Here is a 20,243-nt window from a genome sequence, read left to right on the forward strand (position 1 = left end):
GCCATGGATCTTGATGACTGGGGGGCAGTGCTGTGTGGCAGGGTCAGGTTGGTGGAGGACCTTTGTCTTATGGATGTTTAGTGTAAGGCTGTTACTATCATACGCCTTGGTAAAGATGTTAACAATGACTTGGAGTTCAGCCTCTGAATGTGCGCAGACACTAGGCCACTTAAAAGTGTAGATGAGCAAAGGGACCTCGGAGTGCTTGTCCACAGATCCCTGAAAGTAGCTGGCCAGGTGGATAAGGTGGTTAAGAAGGCTTGCCTTTATTGGCTGAGGCCTAGAATACAAGAGTAGGAAGGTTATGCTTAAATTGCAAAATACACTGGTTAGGCCACAGCTGGAATACTGCGTGCAGTTCTCGTACCCGTATTATAGGAAGGACGTGATTGCACCAGAGAGGGTGCAGAGGAGATTTACGAGGATGCTGCCTGGAATGAGAATCTTAGCTATGAGGACAAATTGGATAGGTTGGGTTTGTTCTCCTTGGAACAGAGGAGGCTGAGAGAAGACCTCATTGAGGTGTATAAAATTTTGAGGGGCCTGGGTATTATTATATATGCAGACTATAGATATATTCTCTGTATAGTCACTGTATAGTTGCATAAGATGGAGACTTGTTACCTGATGTGCTAGCAATAAGGTTTACACTGTGTATATACTACGCTGGCACCACTAGAGGGTGCAACTGGTGGAGACCGGGGTTTCCTGCCCCTGTGGCAGAGGCTGTCCACCAGAGGACACTGCGATGGGAGACCTGAGGGTCACCTGCATAGGTGTGCAGGGCCCAGTATAAAAGGCTGCCCACCATGTTTGTGCCTCACTCTGGAGTTACGAATAAAGGACCAAGGTCACTACAGTTTGAGTACAACACATTGCCTCATGGAGTCATTCATAAGTGCATTACAGACATAACGGATATACTGGCTAGCAAGGGTCAATTATGAGGGGGCATAGGTTTAGGGTAGTTGGTGGAAGGTTTAGAGGGGATTTGAGGGGAAGCTTTTTCACACAGAGGGTTGCGGGGGTCTGTAACTCGCTCCCAGGAAGGTTGGTGGAGGCAGAAATCCTCACCACATTTAAAGGTGCTTGGATGTGCACTTGAAGTGCTGTAACCTGCAGGGTTAAGGACCGAAAGCTGGTATGTGGGATTAAACTGGATAACCTCTTGTTGTTTGGCGTAGACACGATGGTAAGTACTTCAGGGAATCGAATACGGCCAGGGTGATCTCCTGGACTAGTTTCGATTGCCTGGATGGGTCGGAGAGAAATTTTCCCAGATTTTTTCCCCAATTGGCCTGGGTTTTTAATCTGTTTTTTTGCCTCTCCCTGGAGATTGTATGGCTCCAGGTGGGGTGGAGTGCAAAATGTTGTGATGCATGGGGTATCGCGGTTGTGTGGGGTGGGCTGGTTGGGCCGGATGTTCTTTACCTGTCCGCCATTATTCATTGTTCATAGGTTTATATATAACCTTCCGGGCTGCTGACCAAGGGTCGTGTGGCTCTTTGTCGGCTGGCGCGGACACGATGGGCCGAAATGGCCTCATTCTGCACTGTAAATTTCTATGCTTCTATGTTTCTAAAAGCAAAATACTGCGGAAGCTGGGAATCTGAAACTAAAACAGAAAATGCTGTAGGTCAGGCAGCATCTGTAGAAAGAGAAACAGAGTTAACATTTCAGGTCGATGACCTTTCATCAGAGGTCTATAGTATTCCAGGGTACTGTTGATAAACTGGCCAACTTGGCTCATTGATGGGACCTGTGTCACCCTGCCATTGGAAGCTGATAATTTTGCACTCCACTCCAACTAAACTAGCAAGCGAATGTCCCAATGAAAAAGTACTTGGATGTGCATGTGTAGTGCCGTAACTTGCAGGGTTACGGACCTAGAGCAGGAAAGTAGGATTAGGCTGGATAGCCTCATGTTGGCCGGCATGGACACGATGGGCTGAAATGGCCTCCTTCCATGCTGTAAACTTCTATGATTCTATGATTCTAAACTGGGGTTGTTCTCCTTAGAGCAAAGAAAGTTGAGAGGAGATTTGATGGAGGTGTTCAAAATCATGAGGGGTCTGGACAGAGTAGATAGAGAGAAACTGTTCCCATTGGCGGAAGGATCGAGAACCAAAGGACACAGATTTAAGGTGATTGGCAGAAGAACTAAAGGCGACACGAGGATAAACTTTTTTACGCAGCCAGTGGTTAGGATCTGGAATGCACTGCCTGATAGGGTCGTGGAGGCAGATTCAATCTTATCTTTCAAAAAGGAATTGGATAAGTACCAGGGCTACGGGAAAGGGCGGGGGAATGGAACAAGCTGAGGTGCTCTTGCAGAGGGCCAAATGGCCTCCTCCCGTGCTGTAACCATTCTATGATTCTATTCTATGATTCTATTCTATGATTAGAGGTGCCATTGTTTATTCACCAAGATTTTGCCTTTTTTTGCTTCTCAGCCTCATTACATCACATCACACCAGAGAAAATGAGCGTCCCACAGATCCAGAAGGCCCCTGTTCCCAGCGTGGTCGTTACCAAGATGAACCCTCCAGTTCCACCTCCCAAAAACGTTGTCTTCAAAAAGACGACCCCTGATAAGACGGTGTGTGACCTCCCTTACCTTTCAGTTTATTTTTCTTTCTGGGCTCCATTCTTCATCCGCAATAAGGTGGATGAATTAACTGTGCAAATAGATGTTAACAAATATGATGTGATTGGGATTACGGAGACGTGGCTCCAGGATGATCAGGGCTGGGAACTCAACATCCAGGGGTATTCAACATTCAGGAAGGATAGAATAAAAGGAAAAGGAGGTGGGGTAGCATTGCTGGTTAAAGAGGAGATTAATGCAATAGTTAGGAAAGACATTAGCTTGGATGATGTAGAATCTATATGGGTAGAGCTGCAGAACACCAAAGGGCAAAAAACATTAGTGGGAGTTGTGTACAGACCTCCAAACAGTAGTAGTGATGTTGGGGAGGGCATCAAACAGGAAATTAGGGGTGCATGCAATAAAGGTGCAGCAGTTATAATGGGTGACTTTTATATGTACATAGATTGGGCTAGCCAAACTGGAAGCAATACGGTGGAGGAGGATTTCTTGGAGTGCATAAGGGATGGTTTTCTAGAACAATATGTTGAGGAACCAACTAGGGGGGAGGTCATCTTAGACTGGGTGTTGTGTAATGAGAGAGTTAGCAATCTCATTGTGCGAGGCCCCTTGGGGAAGAGTGACCATAATATGGTGGAATTCTGCATTAGGATGGAGAATGAAACAGTTAATTCAGAGACCATGGTCCAGAACTTAAAGAAGGGTAACTTTGAAGGTATGAGGCGTGAATTGGCTAGGATAGATTGGCGAATGATATTTAAGGGGTTGACTGTGGATGGGCAATGGCAGGCATTTAGAGACCGCATGGATGAACTACAACAATTGTACATTCCTGTCTGGCGTAAAAATAAAAAAGGGAAGGTGGCTCAACCGTGGCTATCAAGGGAAATCAGGGATAGTATTAAAGCCAAGGAAGTGGCATACAAATTGGCCAGAAATAGCAGCGAACCCGGGGACTGGGAGAAATTTAGAACTCAGCAGAGGAGGACAAAGGGTTTGATTAGGGCAGGGAAAATGGAGTACGAAAAGAAGCTTGCAGGGAACATTAAGGCGGATTGCAAAAGTTTCTATAGATATGTAAAGAGAAAAAGGTTAGTAAAGACAAACGTAGGTCCCCTGCAGTCAGAATCAGGGGAAGTCATAACGGGGAACAAAGAAATGGCAGACCATTTGAACAAGTACTTTGGTTCGGTATTCACTAAGGAGGACACCAACAACTTTCCGGATATAAAAGGGGTCAGAGGGTCTAGTAAGGAGGAGGAACTGAGGGAAATCTTTATTAGTCGGGAAATTGTGTTGGGGAAATTGATGGGATTGAAGGCCGATAAATCTCCAAGGCCTGATGGACTGCATCCCAGAGTACTTAAGGAGGTGGCCTTGGAAATAGCGGATGCATTGACAGTCATTTTCCAACATTCCATTGACTCTGGATCAGTTCCTATAGAGTGGAGGGTAGCCAATGTAACCCCACTTTTTAAAAAAGGAGGGAGAGAGAAAACAGGGAATTATAGACCGGTCAGCCTGACCTCAGTAGTGGGTAAAATGATGGAATCAATTATTAAGGATGTCATAGCAGTGCATTTGGAAAAAGGTGACATGATAGGTCCAAGTCAGCATGGATTTGTGAAAGGGAAATCATGCTTGACAAACCTTCTGGAATTTTTTGAGGATGTTTTCAGTAAAGTGGACAAGGGAGAACCAGTTGATGTGGTATATTTGGACTTTCAGAAGGCTTTCGACAAGGTCCCACACAAGAGATTAATGTGCAAAGTTAAAGCACATGGGATTGGGGGTAGTGTGCTGACATGGATTGAGAACTGGTTGTCAGACAGGAAGCAAAGAGTAGGAGTAAATGGGTACTTTTCAGAATGGCAGGCAGTGACTAGTGGGGTACCGCAAGGTTCTGTGCTGGGGCCCCAGCTGTTTACATTCTACATTAATGATTTAGACGAGGGGATTAAATGTAGTATCTCCAAATTTGCAGATGACACTAAGTTGGGTGGCAGTGTGAGCTGCGAGGAGGATGCTATGAGGCTGCAGAGTGACTTGGATAGGTTAGGTGAGATGGCAGATGAAGTATAATGTGGATAAATGTGAGGTTATCCACTTTGGTGGTAAAAACAGAGAGACAGACTATTATCTGAATGGTGACAGATTCGGAAAAGGGGAGGTACAACGAGACCTGGGTGTCATGGTACATCAGTCATTGAAGGTTGGCATGCAGGTACAGCAGGCGGTTAAGAAAGCAAGTGGCATGTTGGCCTTCATAGCGAGGGGATTTGAGTACAGGGGCAGGGAAGTGTTGCTACAGTTGTACAGGGCCTTGGTGAGGCCACAGCTGGAGTATTGTGTACAGTTTTGGTCTCCTAACTTGAGGAAGGACATTCTTGCTATTGAGGGAGTGCAGCGAAGATTCACCAGACTGATTCCCGGGATGGTGGGACTGACCTATCAAGAAAGATTGGATCAACTGGGCTTGTATTCACTGGAGTTCAGAAGAATGAGAGGGGACCTCATAGAAACATTTAAAATTCTGACGGGTTTAGACAGGTTAGATGCAGGAAGAATGTTTCCAATGTTGGGGAAGTCCAGAACCAGGGGTCACAGTCTAAGGATAAGGGGTAAGCCACTTAGGACCGAGATGAGGAGAAACTTCTTCACCCAGAGAGTTGTGAACCTGTGGAATTCTCTACCACAGAAAGTAGTTGAGGCCAATTCACTAAATATATTCAAAAGGGAGTTAGATGAAGTCCTTACTACTAGGGGGATCAAGGGGTATGGCGAGAAAGCAGGAAGGGGGTACTGAAGTTGCATGTTCAGCCATGAACTCATTGAATGGCGGTGCAGGCTAGAAGGGCTGAATGGCCTACTCCTGCACCTATTTTCTATGTTTCTATGTTTCTATGTTTCATCCAAGACTCCGATGTTGCACTAAAACCCGAGCTGTGTGGGAGATTCAGGTTGTGTGAGCAATCTGAAATTAGGGAAGACATACCGCTAGGACATTTGAGCAGCTGAACAGAGGACGCTGTTGTTTTTCTGTAGCAGCGGGTGCTTTGCAATGCAAGTGGCACAGATTCCAGAGTAGCAGCATAGCCAAGGTAACAAATGGAATCATTTCTACTGGCTACAATATACAGGTTTATGCCTATCGATACACCAACTGCCCCAAGTATGCTGGATAATCATATCTCACCACACCTGTACCAGGTCTACACTGACACTTCAGCGCAGTACTAACAGAGTGCTGCACTGCCACAGATGCCATCTTTCGGATGAGACATTAAAGCAAGATGGCCGTAAAAGATCCCACTGCAGTTTTCGAAAAAGAACCGGAGAGTTCTCGCCAGTATCCTGGCCAAAATATATCTCTCAACAAACATCACCAGATAAGAGATGATCTAGTCATTATCACAATGCTGTATGTGGGGCCTTACTGTGTACAAATTGGCTGCCGCACTTCCTGCATTACAACAGTGACTACACTTCAAAGAAAGTACTTCATTAGCTGCACTTTGGGACGTCCTTTGGTCATGAAAGGCGCTATCTAAATACAGTTTATTTCTTTGCTTGACACTTGAAGTCAGTGATTAACCGCAGTCCTGCACCGTGGGATTTGTGTAGAAAAGGAAAGAAAGACTTGGATTTATATAGCGCCTTTCACGACCACCGGACGTTTCAAAACGCTTTACATCCAATAAAGTACTTTTGGAGTGTAGTCACTATTGTAATGTGGGAAACGCAGCAGCCAATTTGCACACAAGCTCCTACAAATAGCAATGTGATAATGACCAGATAATCTGTTTTTTTGTTATGTTGATTGAGGAATAAATATTGTCCAGGACACTGGATATAACTCTCCTGTTCTTCTTCAAAATAGTGCCAAGGGATCTTTTACATCCATCTGAGAGAGCAGACGGGGCATCCGAAAGACAGCACCTCTGACAGTGCAGCACTCCCTCAGCACTCCACTGAAGTGTCAGCATAGACTTTTTTTGGAGTGGGACTTGTACTCACAACCATTTGACTCTAAGACAAGTGTGCTACCGACTGAGCCATAGATCTTTGTAATCTACATTCACAGGTTAATCTTTCAGGCAGTTGTAAGTTCAGGAAAGGGTGGGGATCAATCGTAGAACCTTCTAGGTCCAATATTATATCATTAAGTGCATTATACACTGAGCAAATTGGGCAGGGGGTCTACCATAAGGCAACTGCTTGTAAAAAGAAGAAACGTTTTAAAACTTTAACTTCAGGCTTGGCAGCTGATTACATTTTAGCCACTTCTTTGAAATCAGTCTGCCTGCAATGGCTGTCTGTATAACTGCCGTGTTCCACGTCCTCCATCCTCTCAACTCTTGCTTGTTGGGAGCTGAGCAAAATCCATGGGTTAAAGAGAGCCTCAGGTAAAAGGTATTGTGAAAGATGCTTGATTTATTTTTCCACACTTCTCAGCCGAATGGATTAGAAAAACAGGGTCCGAACTAAACTTGCAAATAATGCAGTTGTTAGTTATCTAGACACTGCTTAAAAGGAGCATATTATACAACTTTCTTTACCCACTGCCCCGAGACCAATGAAGAAAACAGAACTTTAACCTGTTTATCAGCAGACCACTGAACAATGTTTAATGGGGTAGTGTGGAATAGCTAACCAGTTTCTCCTTTCTAGACTGTAATCTACCAAGCAGCCAGGTGTTCACTTTGGCTCAGTGGTAGCCACTCTCACCTCTGAGTCCGCAGGTTTTGAGTTCAATCTCACTACAGGATTTGAGCACAGACCTGATTCTGGAGTGTGACAGCACCTCAGTACTCAGGGAGTTGTGCACTGTTGGAGGTGCTGTCTTTCAGATAAGACATTGCAACAAGGTCCTCTCCACCTTCTTAGGTGGATGTAAAATATTTCATGGTATTATTCAAAGAAGAGCAAGACAGTTCTCCTGGCCAGCTTTGACCCTTGACCAACAGATTATCAGGTCATTTATCTCATTGCTTTTGTGGGACCTTACTTTGTGAAAGTTGCCTGCCATGATTCCCTACATTACAACAGTGACTACTCTTAAAAAATATATACTTCAGCAGTTGTGAAGTGCTTTGGGATGTCTTGAGGTTGTGTAAGGCACTATATAAATGCAAGTTCTTTCTTTCTATATAAACTACAAGGATTTTATTCCAGAACGAAACCCAGTTTAACCGCAAGCCCACAAGTAGCCATGATGGTAAAAGGACGTTACATAGAAACGCAGGTTATTGTGGTCACGGGCGAAGGATATAACTGACAATGACTGTCCCAGTCACAGGCTTTGCTAACATCATCTTATCTCTACTTTCACAGATTGCTGTCTACTTGGACAAGAGAGACTTTGTGGATCATGTCACCCATACTGATCCCGTGGGTAAGTGCATGTTCTTCGCGAGAATCTGCTGTTTAACTGATGTTAAGATTCTACATGCTGGTTCCATGAAGATCAAGGGGTGTTTTATGACAGTAGGGAATACTGTTCTGGGTCCTTGTTTGTTCACTTTAACAGATTGTCCCCTCACATAAAATTGCTTGGCATCCATGGTAGATTTCCTGTTAGGCATATGTTAACTTGCACTAACTTTCTCAGGCTTGAACTTTAATGAAAAGGCTGATTGTAACGTGTATTTTGGAATGCCACTAAAGACAAAGGGCTCAATCTTCCTCAGTATTTGCGTCATTTTTTTTGAGCAGGCTGCTTTTTCTGGCCTAACTTAAAAATCCCCAGTTTCCCCAATCAATTTGTTACAAACTCAGTTAGTTACAAATTTTTTAAGTCTGTTTTTTTTTCATCCAAAGGGGGCGTAACCTGCCACCTATGCCACTTCTGGCCATTTAGGGAAGTTTGGCCAACTGAGAGTTACTCCAGTTCTGCTTAGGCCAACGTATATGGCCTCTCCAGAAAAATCTTCCCTAGAGTTAAGGAAATCGGCGCAGGTAAGGAAAGCAGTGCAGCAGATGCCCGGACACACTGAAAGAATTGAAAAACACATAGCAGCAACTTACCTCCAACCCCGCCCGAAGGCTGTCCGGTCTCATTCTCGGTCCCCACACACAGGAAGGCTGCTCGGTCTCATTCCATTTGAGAGAGAGCGAGAAAGAGAGCGCGAGCGAGAGAGAGCGAGAGCGAGAGAGCGAGAGAAAGAACCGGACAGCCTTCGGGCGGAGTTGGAGGTAAGTTGGTGCTATGTGTTTTTCAATTCTTTTAATGTGTTGAGAGCTGGCTGTATGCTTCACTTTGCAGCCTCAGCTCGCATTGTGTCCCTTGTTACCATGGCAGCCCGATCTTTTTGGCTCCACCCCCCTCGGGTTAGGCCATGCCAAAATGAAGAGATCCAACGGGGAAACTTACAACACTTTTTTTTGGTGTACTTTGGCCCCACAAAATCGGGCATAACTCTTCAAGTACGCCCTAAAAATGCTTTGGGGAAGATTGAGCCCATAGAAGGCAGCGGAATGCAAGCATATAAAGTGTCTGGAAACCGACAGGATTAGCATAGATTGGATAGGAATGCACAGAGAACCACAGACTGTCCTGATGCTACAGGTGCCTGGGGCATCTGTCACCATTGACGTCAAACCCATCTGTTTTGTTGCTGAGATATTTACACACGAGAAGGCAGAGTTGTGAAGCCAGACTGCAAAGCTCTGCTGAGCTGCAAACTTTGCATTGTGAATGATTATGTACATAGTACGCCAGCGCAGCCTTCGGTCGCCTGAGGAAGAGAGTGTTTGAAGACCAAAACCTCAAATCTGGCACCAAGCTTATGGTCTACAGGGCAGTAGTCATACCTGCCTCCTGTATGGCTCAGAGACATGGACCATGTACAGTAGGCACCTCAAGTCGCTGGAGAAATACCACCAACGATGTCTCCGCAAGATCCTGCAAATCCTCTGGGAGGATAGACACACCAATGTCAGTGTTCTCGATCAGGCCAACAACCCCAGCATCAACGCACTGACCACACTCAACCAGCTCCGTTGGGTGGGCCACATTGTTCGCATGCCCAATACAAGACCCCCAAAGCAAACGCTCTACTCGGAACTCCTACGTGGCAGGCGATCCTCAGGTGGGCAGAGGAAACGTTTCAAGGACACCCTCTGTCATGTATGCAACCACAATGTAACACCACTCTATTTCTGTATACACTCAACCTAGATGCACACCTTGATCACAAGGGGTGAACTTGGGGGAGACACTCCTTACTTGATCACACAGGTATAAAAAGGGAGAGTCATCGTCTTTGGAGTCCTGTGAATAAAGAGTTAAGGTCACAGAGTGACCTTGTCCCAAAAATGTGCCTCGTGTGGTTTCATACTGTAGAGCAAGGACTTTACATTTGCGACGAGAAACGGGAATTCACGACCCACGAGAATGGCCAGCGGTAGCACAGAGGAACGGTACTGTGTTGGGGAGGACTGGGACAATTTTGTCAAGGGGCTTCAGCAAAGCTTCGTTACAAAAGAATGGCTGGGAGATGCAGCGGCCGACAAGCGAAGGGCTCATCTTTTGACCAGCTGCGGACCAAAGACTTACGCGCTCATGAAGGACTTACTAGCACCTGAAAAGCCGGCGGACAAAACCTTTGAAGAACTTCGCAAATTGATCGGGGAGCACCTCAAACCGGCGAGTAGCATACATATGGCCCGACACAGATTCTACACCCACCGACGTCGTGAAGGACAGAGCATATCAGACTTCGTAGTGGACCACCGGCGTTTGGCCAGCCTCTGTAAGTTCACAGATGCCTGCAGGGGGGAGATGCTAAGGGACTTCTTTATCGAGGGCATCGGTCATGCGGGAATTTTCCGTAAATGAATTGAGACCAAGGATTTGACCTTGGAAGCGGTGGCGTTGATGGCTCAAACTTTCAAGGCGGGGGAGGAAGAGACAAAAATAATATACGCGTGCAATTCTGCCTCTAACGCGGCAATGGATCAGGGAGTCAACATTATCAATGCGGCTCAGAGCCCCACAGGCAGGCAGGGGCAGTCCGACACTCCCTAGGCAGCAATAGACCCCAGAGTAGGACTCAACAGAGACAATGGCAGGCTGAATGGACTTTCACGCCATCACAGTGGACAATGCGGCCCAGGATGGGGCCATTGACACCCACTCATAGGGTACTTAAGAGCAGTCAAAGGGACAGTCAGCGCGGAATGCCTGGCCATAGTCCCTTTGTTCCCAACAATGGAAACTTTAATTCATGCTGGAGGTGTGGGGGAAAACACTCAGCTAGATCTTGCAGATTTCAACAGTTTGTTTGCAGGAACTGCAATCTCAGTTTCCACTTAGCTCGAATGTGCAGGAAGTCTGCAATCAGACTAATATATGAGGCGGATGGACCAGAAGAGGGTTCTTTGAAGCAGGATGACTTTTGGGCCAAATCGATGGACGCCGAGGTTCAGTGGGTCCATGTGGCGAATATTCACAGTTCATACACCAAAACGCCACCAATGATGATGATGGTTTTATTAAACAGTATCCCAGTACGCATGGGGCTGGACACTGGGGCCAGCCAGTCACTCATGGGCATTCAGCAATTTGAGAAGCTATGGCCATTTAAAGCCAGTGGACCCAAATTAGCACGTGTTGAGACACAATTACGGACTTACACTAAAGAAATCATTCCGGTACTAGGCAGTGCAATGTTGGCTGTCACACACAATGGGTTAGTGAATCGGCTGCCGCTCTGGATTGTCCCGGGCAATGATCCCGCACTGTTGGGGAGGAGCTAGTTAGCCGAGATGAACTGGAAATGGGATGGTGTTCATGCAATGTCATCTGTCGAGCGAAGTTCGTGCTCACAAGTCCTACAACAATTCGATTCACTATTCCAACCTGGCGTCGGGACTTTCAAAGGCACTAAAGTAGTGATACACATCACCCCAGACGCCAGGCCAGTGCACCACAAAGCCAGAGCGGTGCCGTATGTGATGCGGGAAAAGATCAAAAGCGAATTGGACCGGCTGTTGAGAGAGGGCATCATCTCGCCTGTTGAATTCAGCAACTGGGCGAGCCCCATCGTTCCCGTCCTAAAAGCGGATGGCTCTGTCAGGATCTGTGGCGACTACAAGGCCACCATCAATCGGGTGTCCCAACAAGATCAATACCCGCTCCCGAGAGTGGAGGACCTCTTCGCCACGCTGGCAGGCGGCAAGCTGTTCACCAAGTTCACTCACTTCAGCCTACATGACCCAGGAACTGGCCGACGAATCTAAACTACTGACCACCATCACCACGCACAAGGGACTGTTCGTTTATAACAGGTGCTCGTTTGACATTCGATCAGCGGCCGCGATTTTTCAACAAAACATGGAAAGCCTGCTTAAATCCATTCCTGGAACGATCGTATTCCAGGACGTCATCCTCATCATGGGTCGAGACACCGAGGAACACCTCCACAACCTGGAGGAGGTGCTACGCCGACTGGACTGGGTAGGCCTGCGATTCAAGAAGTCTAAATGTGTGTTCTTAGCTCCTGAGGTTGAGTTTCTGGGCAGGAGGGTTGCTGCAGATGGGATTCGGCCCACCGAATCCAAAACAGAGGCGATTCAATGAGCACCCAGGCCTTGCAACACATCGGAGTTGCGTTCATTCCTGGGACTGTTGAACTATTTCGGGAACTTTCTGCCGAATTTGAGCACGTTGTTGGAGCCGCTACACGTACTCCTGCGTAAGTGTTGCAATTGGTTTTGGGGGGACTGTCAGGAACGGGCTTTTGATCAGGCACGAAACCTACTTTGTTCAAACAAGTTGTTGACCCTGTATGACCCCTGTAAAAAATTGGTTCTGACATGTGATTATTGTCCGATGGGGTTGGGTGCGTTTTGCAGCAGGGCAATGCTGAGGGTTAACTACAACCTGTGGCTTATGCCTCCAGGTCGCTCTCTCAAGCAGAACGGGGATATGGGATGGTCGAGAAGGAACCACTTGCATGTGTCTATGGTGTAAAAAAAATGCATCAGTATCTCTTTGGTAGGAAGTTTGAATTAGAGACGGACCACAAGCCATTAACATCCCTGTTGTCAGACAGCAAGGCTATCAATGCCAACACATCAGCTCGCATACAGCGATGGGCTCTCACGCTGGCTGCTTATGACTACTCCATCCGGCACCAGCCCGGCACTGTAAATTGCGCTGACATGCTCAGCAGGCTTCCACTGGCCACCACTGAGGGGGCAGCGGAGCAAAGCGCCGAGATGATCATGGCTGTTGATGCCTTTTTCCCCCATCACAGCCTGTCAGATCAAAATCTGGACAACAGAGATCCCTTCCTATCTCTGATTAAGAAATGTGTCCTGACTGAGGATTGGGCGCCCGCACACGGAGCATGCCCTGAGGAGGTCAGACCGCTCCACAGACGGATGGATGAGCTCTCCATCCAAGCCGACTGCCTACTATGGGGCAGCTGGGTAGTTATGCCCCAGAAGGGCAGGGAGGCATTTATCAGGGAACTCCACAGTGAACACCCAGGCATTGTGCTGATGAAGGCCATTGCCCAGTCACACGTTTGGTGGCCTGGAATTGATTCAGACCTGGAACACTGTGTTCGCAGGTGCACGATGTGTGCCCAGCTGGGTAGTTCCCCCAGGGAGGCCCTGCTCAGCCCGTAGCCCTGGCCCACCAGGCCATGGTCACGCATTCATGTTGACTACACGGGCCCGTTCATGGGTATGATGTTTCTTATTGTGGTAGATGCATACTCGAAATGGATCGAGTGTATCATTCTGAATTCATGTACGTCATCCACCGCCGTGGAAAACCTCCGTGCGATCTTTGCAACCCATGGCTTGCCGGACATCCTGGTTAGTGATAATGGCCCATGTTTCACAAGCTACGAATTCCGAGAGTTTATGTCGGGTAATGGCATCAACCACGTCAGGACTGCATCGTTCAAGCCGGCCTCCAATGGCCAGGCAGAACGTGCGGTCCAAATCATTAAGCAAGGTATGCTCAGGATTCAAGGACCCTCCCTACAATGCCGCCTATCACGTCTCCTGCTGGCCTATAGATCCCGACCGCAGTCGCTCACGGGGGTCCCGCCTGCAGAGCTACTAATGAAACAGACACTCAAAACTCAGTTGTCCCTCATTCACCCAGTCCTGACCGACATAGTTGAGGGCAAGTGCAAGTCACAAAATGAGTACCATGACCGTAATTCGAGGGGGAGATGTATCGAAATAAAAGATCCTGTATTTGTCCTCAATCACGCCATGGGGCCCAAATGGCTTGAGGGCACTGTAATTGACAAAGAGGGGAATAGGGTCATCGTGGTAAAACTCAACAATGGTCAGATATGCCGTAAGCATCTGGACCAAGTAAAAAAAAAAGGTTCAGCATCGACACGGAGGAACTTGAAGAAGACCATGAGATGGAGCTCACACCACCGCCAGCGAACGAGCAACAAGAGCAATCAGAAGAATGCACAGTCCCTGCGGTCAGCCCGGACAGGCCGGAATCACCACAGGTGACAGACACCCACGTCAGTGTCCAACAAACAGAGCCCCAACTGCAATGCTCCACGAGGGAGCGTAGACCACCTGAAAGACTAAACCTATGATCCCAATAAGACCTTGGGAGGGGAGGTGATGTCATGCATACAACCACAATATAACACCAGTGCATTACTGTATACACTCAACCTAGATGCACACCTTGACCACAAGGTGTGAACTTGTGGGAGACACTCCTTACCTGATCACACAGGTATAAAAAGGGAGGCCCCACACAGGGTCATCATCTTTGGAGTCCTGTGAATAAAGAGTTAGGGTCACAGAGTGACCTTGTCCCCAAAATATGCCTCATGTGGTTTCATACTGTAGAGTAAGGACTTTACACCCTCAAAGCCTCCCTGATAAAATGCAACATCCCCACCGACACCTGGGAGTCCCTGGACAAAGACCCCCCTAAGTGGTGGAAGAGCATCCGGAAGGGGGCTGAGCACCTCGAGTCTCATCACCGAGAGCATGCAGAAATCAAGCGCAGGCAGCGGAAGGAGCATGTGGCAAACCAGACTCCCTACCCACCCTTTCCTTCAACCACTGTCTGTCCCACCTGTGCCAGAGACTGTAATTCCCACCTGAGAACTCACTTTTAGAGTGGAAGCAAGTCTTCCACGATTTTGAGGGACTGCCTATGATGATGATGGGGTGACATAGGAGGAGAACATCATAAACAACATCCCTACTAAGTTGCGCTGCCTCCTGCATGGCCTGGCTTCTGTTACTAAGCGGCCCATTCAAATTTGTGTGCATCTGCAGTACCTATATCATCATCATAGGCAGTCCCTCGAAATCGAGGAAGACTTGCCTCCATTCTAAAAGTGAGTTCTCAGGTGGCTATACAGTCTCTGTCACAGGTGGGATAGACAGTCATTGAAGGAAAGGGTGGGTGGGTGAGACTGGTTTGCCGCACGCTCCTTCCGCTGCCTGCGCTTGATTTTTGCATGCTCTCAATGATGAGACCCGAGGTGCTCAGCACCCTCCCGGATGCTCTTCCTGCATTTTGGGCGGTCTTGGGCCAGGGATTCCCAGGTGTTGGTGGGTATGTTGCACTTTATCAGGGAGGCTTTGAAGGTGTCCTTAAAATGTTTCCTCTGCCCACCTGGGGCTCGATTGCCGTGTAGGAGTTCCGAGTAGAGCGCTTGCTTTGGGAGTCTCGTGTCGGGCATGACCTCATGAATGCATAACCTCATCTCTCTTATCTGGAAGGAGGACAGCATGCCAGACGATCTCAGAGATGCTGTAATCGTGACCATCTTCAAAAAAGGGGACAAGTCCGACTGCGGTAATGACAGAGGAGTACCTACAATGGGAAAGCCAGTGAGCGGACTGCATGGAACCTTGCCGATGACTACAGTTTAGCAGGAACATTGATCGCAAACAGATGTTTCCGAATACAAAGGCAAAATACTGTAGCTGTTGGAAATCTAAAACATAAATACAAAATGCTGGAAACACTCAGCAGGTCAGGCAGCATCTGTGGAAAGAGAAACAGAGTTAACGTTTTAGGTCAATAACCTTTGGTCAGAACTAGAAAATGTTACAGATTTAACAGGTTTTAAGCAAAGACAGAGGCATGGAAAGGGGCGGTAAAGAGAGAACAAAATGGAAGGTCTGTGACAGGGTGGAAGGCAGGAGTGATTAAATGACAAAAGGGATGTTGGTGCAAAGCAAACGGAGCTGATAATGGAACAAATAAAGAAACAAAAGATGGGTCTAGAGGAGGTGGAAATTGCAATAGCGGAATCGTTAACAACAACTGCTGTCTGAAAAAATAGGAGCAATGGTTTCGATCTGAAACTTTTCAACTCGATGTTGAGTCTGGAAGGTTGTAAAGTGTCTAATCGAAAGATGAGATGTTATTCCGTGAGTTTCCGTTGAGCTTCATCGGAACAGTGTAAGAGGTCAGAGAGGTGGGAGTGGGACAGAGAAATAAAGTGGCAGATGACCGGAAGCTCGGGGTCACACTTACAGACTGAACGGAGGTGTTCCACAAAGCGATCACCCAATCTGCGTTGGTCTCCCCAATGTAGAGGAGACCGCATCGTGAGCAGCAGTGAGTACAGTATACCTGCACTAAATTGAAAGAAGATTTTGAGCAGATGCAGTGAATCAAAAGTTACTACTTCTGCTCAAAAAATCAATCCGCTGTTTCCACTAAAATTCCAGAAGTAACAGAATTTCAGAAGCGGAGACCTATTTCTGAAGGTAGATGCCTTTCAGGAGCAAAGATACCTTTTCAGGTTGTATTGTGTCAAATGTACTCTTTCTGAATTGGGCACAGGAATTGGCTGCTGCTATTAACAGTTCAGTCATACTCACATGAATCTCAGAGTATCCCTGAGCCGGCTGATGGGAAGGCTGGTGATGGATGAACCTCACAGTGTGACTAGGGCTGGTTTTAGTGACTGATCTTGTCTGATTTCTCTGCAGATGGTGTGCTTGTATTGGACACTGGCTACATAAAGGACAGGAAAGGTGAGAATCCAGCTCTACTGTTGAATAACACGACCATCTGAAATACCTGCTGACCTTCTGGCCTTTCTGTCTTACAGGCGGTAAGCGCGTTGTCACTGTGCGCACCGCAAATCTAACCCCCTAACGGCGATGTTCCCCTCCAAAAATCTTTGGCCTGCCCGGCGGTGCCAAAATAAGCTTTCGCCCGGTGGTCCAGTGAGGCTGTGGCCATTTACAGCAGCAGTGCGGCTTCTCTTAAAGGGGAAGGCCTACTGCTGCCGCCGACTGCCAGGTTGGCCCAACAAATATGCCCCCGAGTTTGGCCGGACCGCCATCAGGCAGCCTGGCTCCCCTCTTGGGTGCCAGGCCTCTGGCCCGGCCGAAATCCTCCCTGGTGGCCCAGAGAATCGAAGTTTTAAAATTGCGGAGGCTCTCCCCTTTAAGTGAAGGGGAGCGACATGGTGACGTGATGCTGTGATGATATCATCGCGGCGGTGACTCCACACCGCCCCCAATTTCCGCCCCTCAGTTCTTGTCACTGCTGTGATTTTGCCATTCAAGTGTAGTCACCGCCCCTATTATTACCGACTTCTGGGTCAAAATAAAAAAAAACAAAGAGCACAATTTCGCAAAAGATTCGACCTGAACCGCAGCTGCTGTAAAAACCCCCAGTTTCGGGCAGGGGTCAATTTGTACACCATCGTGTTTTGTCAGAGAGGAGAGTCCAATCGGGGTTAAATCTTTGAGGGCTTCTGAATCAAATAGAAAAAAACAGCATACACACTCACACACATTCAGCTTATCACACACACACACACATTCACACACACACACACACTCAGCCTATCACACGCATACATTCACACACACACACACACACACACACACACACTCAGCCTATCACACACACTCATACACACACACTCAGCCTATCACACACACACGCACGTTTAGTCTCACACACACACACTCCGCCTCACACACACTCCGCCTCATACACACACAAAGCCTCACACACACTCCGCCTCATACACACACACACAGCCTCACACACACAAACTCCGCCTCACACACACACACACACAGACACACACACTCGCCTCACACACACATTTAGTCTCACAGGCACACACCATTTTTTAGGCATCCTGCTGGAATGCCAAAAGCAGGTATTGATAGGTCCTTACTATACAGTATAAATGCACATGAGGCCCATGCTTGAGAGAAGGTCAGTCTGTGACCTGTCCTTTATTCCTTAACACTCCAAGTGATGAAGGTGGGTGGAGCTTCCCCTTTTGTACTTGAAGGCCCAGGTTAGGAGTGTCTCCCACCTAGTGGTCATTGTTCTCACAGTGTACAACTTAGGTCAGTTTATACATGGGTTACAATGCTGGTTGAATACATGACATCACCTCCCACCCAAAGTCTTATTGGGATCACAGGTTGAGTCTCTCTGGTGGTTTACGCTCTCTTGTAGAGCGCCTGAGTTGGGGCTCTGGTTGTTGGGCGCTGGCCTGAGTGTCTGCTGTTTGCGGTGCCTCAGGCCTGTCCGGACTGCCCACAGTGACTGGGCTCTCCTCCCTTTGGTTCCGGTGTTCGGTCACCTGTGGTGGAGTGAACTCTACATCATGTTCTTCCTCTGCTTCTTCTATGGGGTTGCTGAACCTCCTTTTTGTTTGATTCACGTGTTTGTGGCAGATTTGTCCATTGGTAAGTTTAACTACCAGAATCCTACTTCCCTCTTTGGCAATCACAGTGCCTGTGAGCCATTTGGGCCCTGCAGCGTAGTTGAGGACAAAAACAGGATCATTTACATCAATACATCGCGTCCTCGCATTCCTGTCATGGTAGTCATATTGTGGCTGGCGCCTGCTCTCGACAATTTCTTTCATGGTGGGATGTACAAAGGATAACCGGGTTTTGAGCATCCTTTTCATTAGCAGCTCTGCGGGTGGAACCCCTGTGAGCGAGTGTGGTCGGGATCTATAGGCCAACAGGAGGCGTGATAAGCGTCTTTGTAGGGAACCCCCTTGGATTCTGAGCATCCCCTGTTTGGTTATCTGCACTGCTCGTTCTGCCTGGCCGTTTGAGGCTGGCTTGAACGGTGCCGTTCTAACATGGTTAATTCCATTGCCTACCATGAAGTCCTGGAATTCAGTGCTTGTGAAGCACGGGCCATTGTCGCTGACCAAGACGTCTGGTAGACCGTGGGCGGCGAACATTGCCCGTAGACTTTCTACCGTGGCAGAGGATGTGCTTGAATTTAAAATGTCACACTCGATCCATTTGGAGTAGGCAACTACTACAATCAAAAACATTTTTCCCATGAAAGGACCTGCGTAGTCCACATGGATGCGTGACCAAGGCTTGGCGGGCCATGGCCATGGGCTAAGGGGGGCTTCCCTGGGCGCATTGCCCAGTGAACACAAAGTTCCAGATCTGCGTCTATCCCTGACCACCAAACGTGTGACCTGGCAATTGCCTTCATCATGACAATGCCCGGGTGCTCATTGTGGAGTTCTCTGATGAACACCTCTCTGCCCATCTGGGGCATGACTACGCGGTTTCCCCACAGTAGGCAATCGGCCTGAATCGAGAGTTCATCCCTGCGCCTGTGAAATGGTTTAAATTCCTCAGGGCATGCCCTGTACATGGCTGCCCAGTCCCCATTCAGGACAAATTTCTTGATTAGAGACAATAGCGGGTCTCTATTTGTCCAGACTTTAATCTGACGGGCTGTCACGGGTGAGTCTTCGCTTCCGAACGCTTCAACAGCCATGACCATCTCAGCAGCATGCTCGGTAACCCTTTCAGTGGTGGCTAGTGGGAGCCTGCTGAGTGCATCGGCGCAGTTTTCGGTGCCCGGTCTGTGCTGAATTGTATAGTCATAGGCGGCTAACGTGAGTGCCCACCTCTGTATGTGGGCCGATGCGTTTGCATTTATGGCCTTGTTGTCGGCCAGGGATTTGTGATCTGTCTCCAGCTCAAATTTCCTGCCAAACAGGTACTGGTGCATTTTCTTTACCGCATATACACATGCGAGCGCCTCCTTTTCTACCATCCCGTAACCCCTTTCTGCCTGGGACAGACTCCTGGAGGCAAGCTACCGGTTGTAACTGACCCTTGACATTGACAAGCTGCAACACACACCCAACACCATAGGACGACGCATCGCACGTTAACACAAGTTTCTTACATGGGTCGTATAGTGTTAACAGAGTGTTGGAACAGAACAAATTGCGTGCTCTATTAAAAGCCCTTTCCTGGCTGTCCCCCCAGACCCATTCGCGACCTTTGCATAGGGGCATGTGTAGCGGCTCTAGCAGCGTGCTCAATTTGGGAAGAAAGTTACCAAAATAGTTCAGGAGCCCCAGGAACGAATGCAGCTCCGTCGTGTTACGGGGTCTGGGTACTCTCTGGATCGCTTCCGTCTTGGACGCAGTCGGGCTGATCCCGTCTGCTGCTACCCTCATCCCCAGGAATTCTACCTCTGGAGCTAGGAAGACGCACTTTGCCTTTTTCAGTCGCAGCCCTACCCGGTCCAGTCTGCGTAGCACCTCCTCCAGGTTGTGGAGGTATTCTTCAGTATCGTAACCCGTGATGAGGATGTCGTCCTGAAAAACCACCGTCCCTGGAATCAACTTGAGGAGGC

General features: G+C 48.0%; 1 protein-coding gene across 1 annotated transcript in view; it reads left to right on the forward strand.

The window, feature by feature from the left end:
• Nucleotides 1–20,243, forward strand: part of LOC139266210 (S-arrestin-like) — an 87,940-nt gene that overhangs the window by 23,760 nt on the left and 43,937 nt on the right. Inside the window, exons 4-9 of the mRNA XM_070884040.1 lie at nt 1,185–1,192; nt 2,454–2,599; nt 7,943–8,003; nt 13,329–13,438; nt 15,344–15,419; nt 16,568–16,612. Of these exons, the coding sequence (XP_070740141.1) occupies nt 1,185–1,192; nt 2,454–2,599; nt 7,943–8,003; nt 13,329–13,438; nt 15,344–15,419; nt 16,568–16,612 (446 nt within the window). The remainder of the gene's footprint in view (nt 1–1,184; nt 1,193–2,453; nt 2,600–7,942; nt 8,004–13,328; nt 13,439–15,343; nt 15,420–16,567; nt 16,613–20,243) is intronic.

Source organism: Pristiophorus japonicus, chromosome 6 (assembly GCF_044704955.1).
Source record: "Pristiophorus japonicus isolate sPriJap1 chromosome 6, sPriJap1.hap1, whole genome shotgun sequence".
In the NCBI taxonomy this organism is placed as follows: Eukaryota; Metazoa; Chordata; class Chondrichthyes; family Pristiophoridae; genus Pristiophorus; species Pristiophorus japonicus.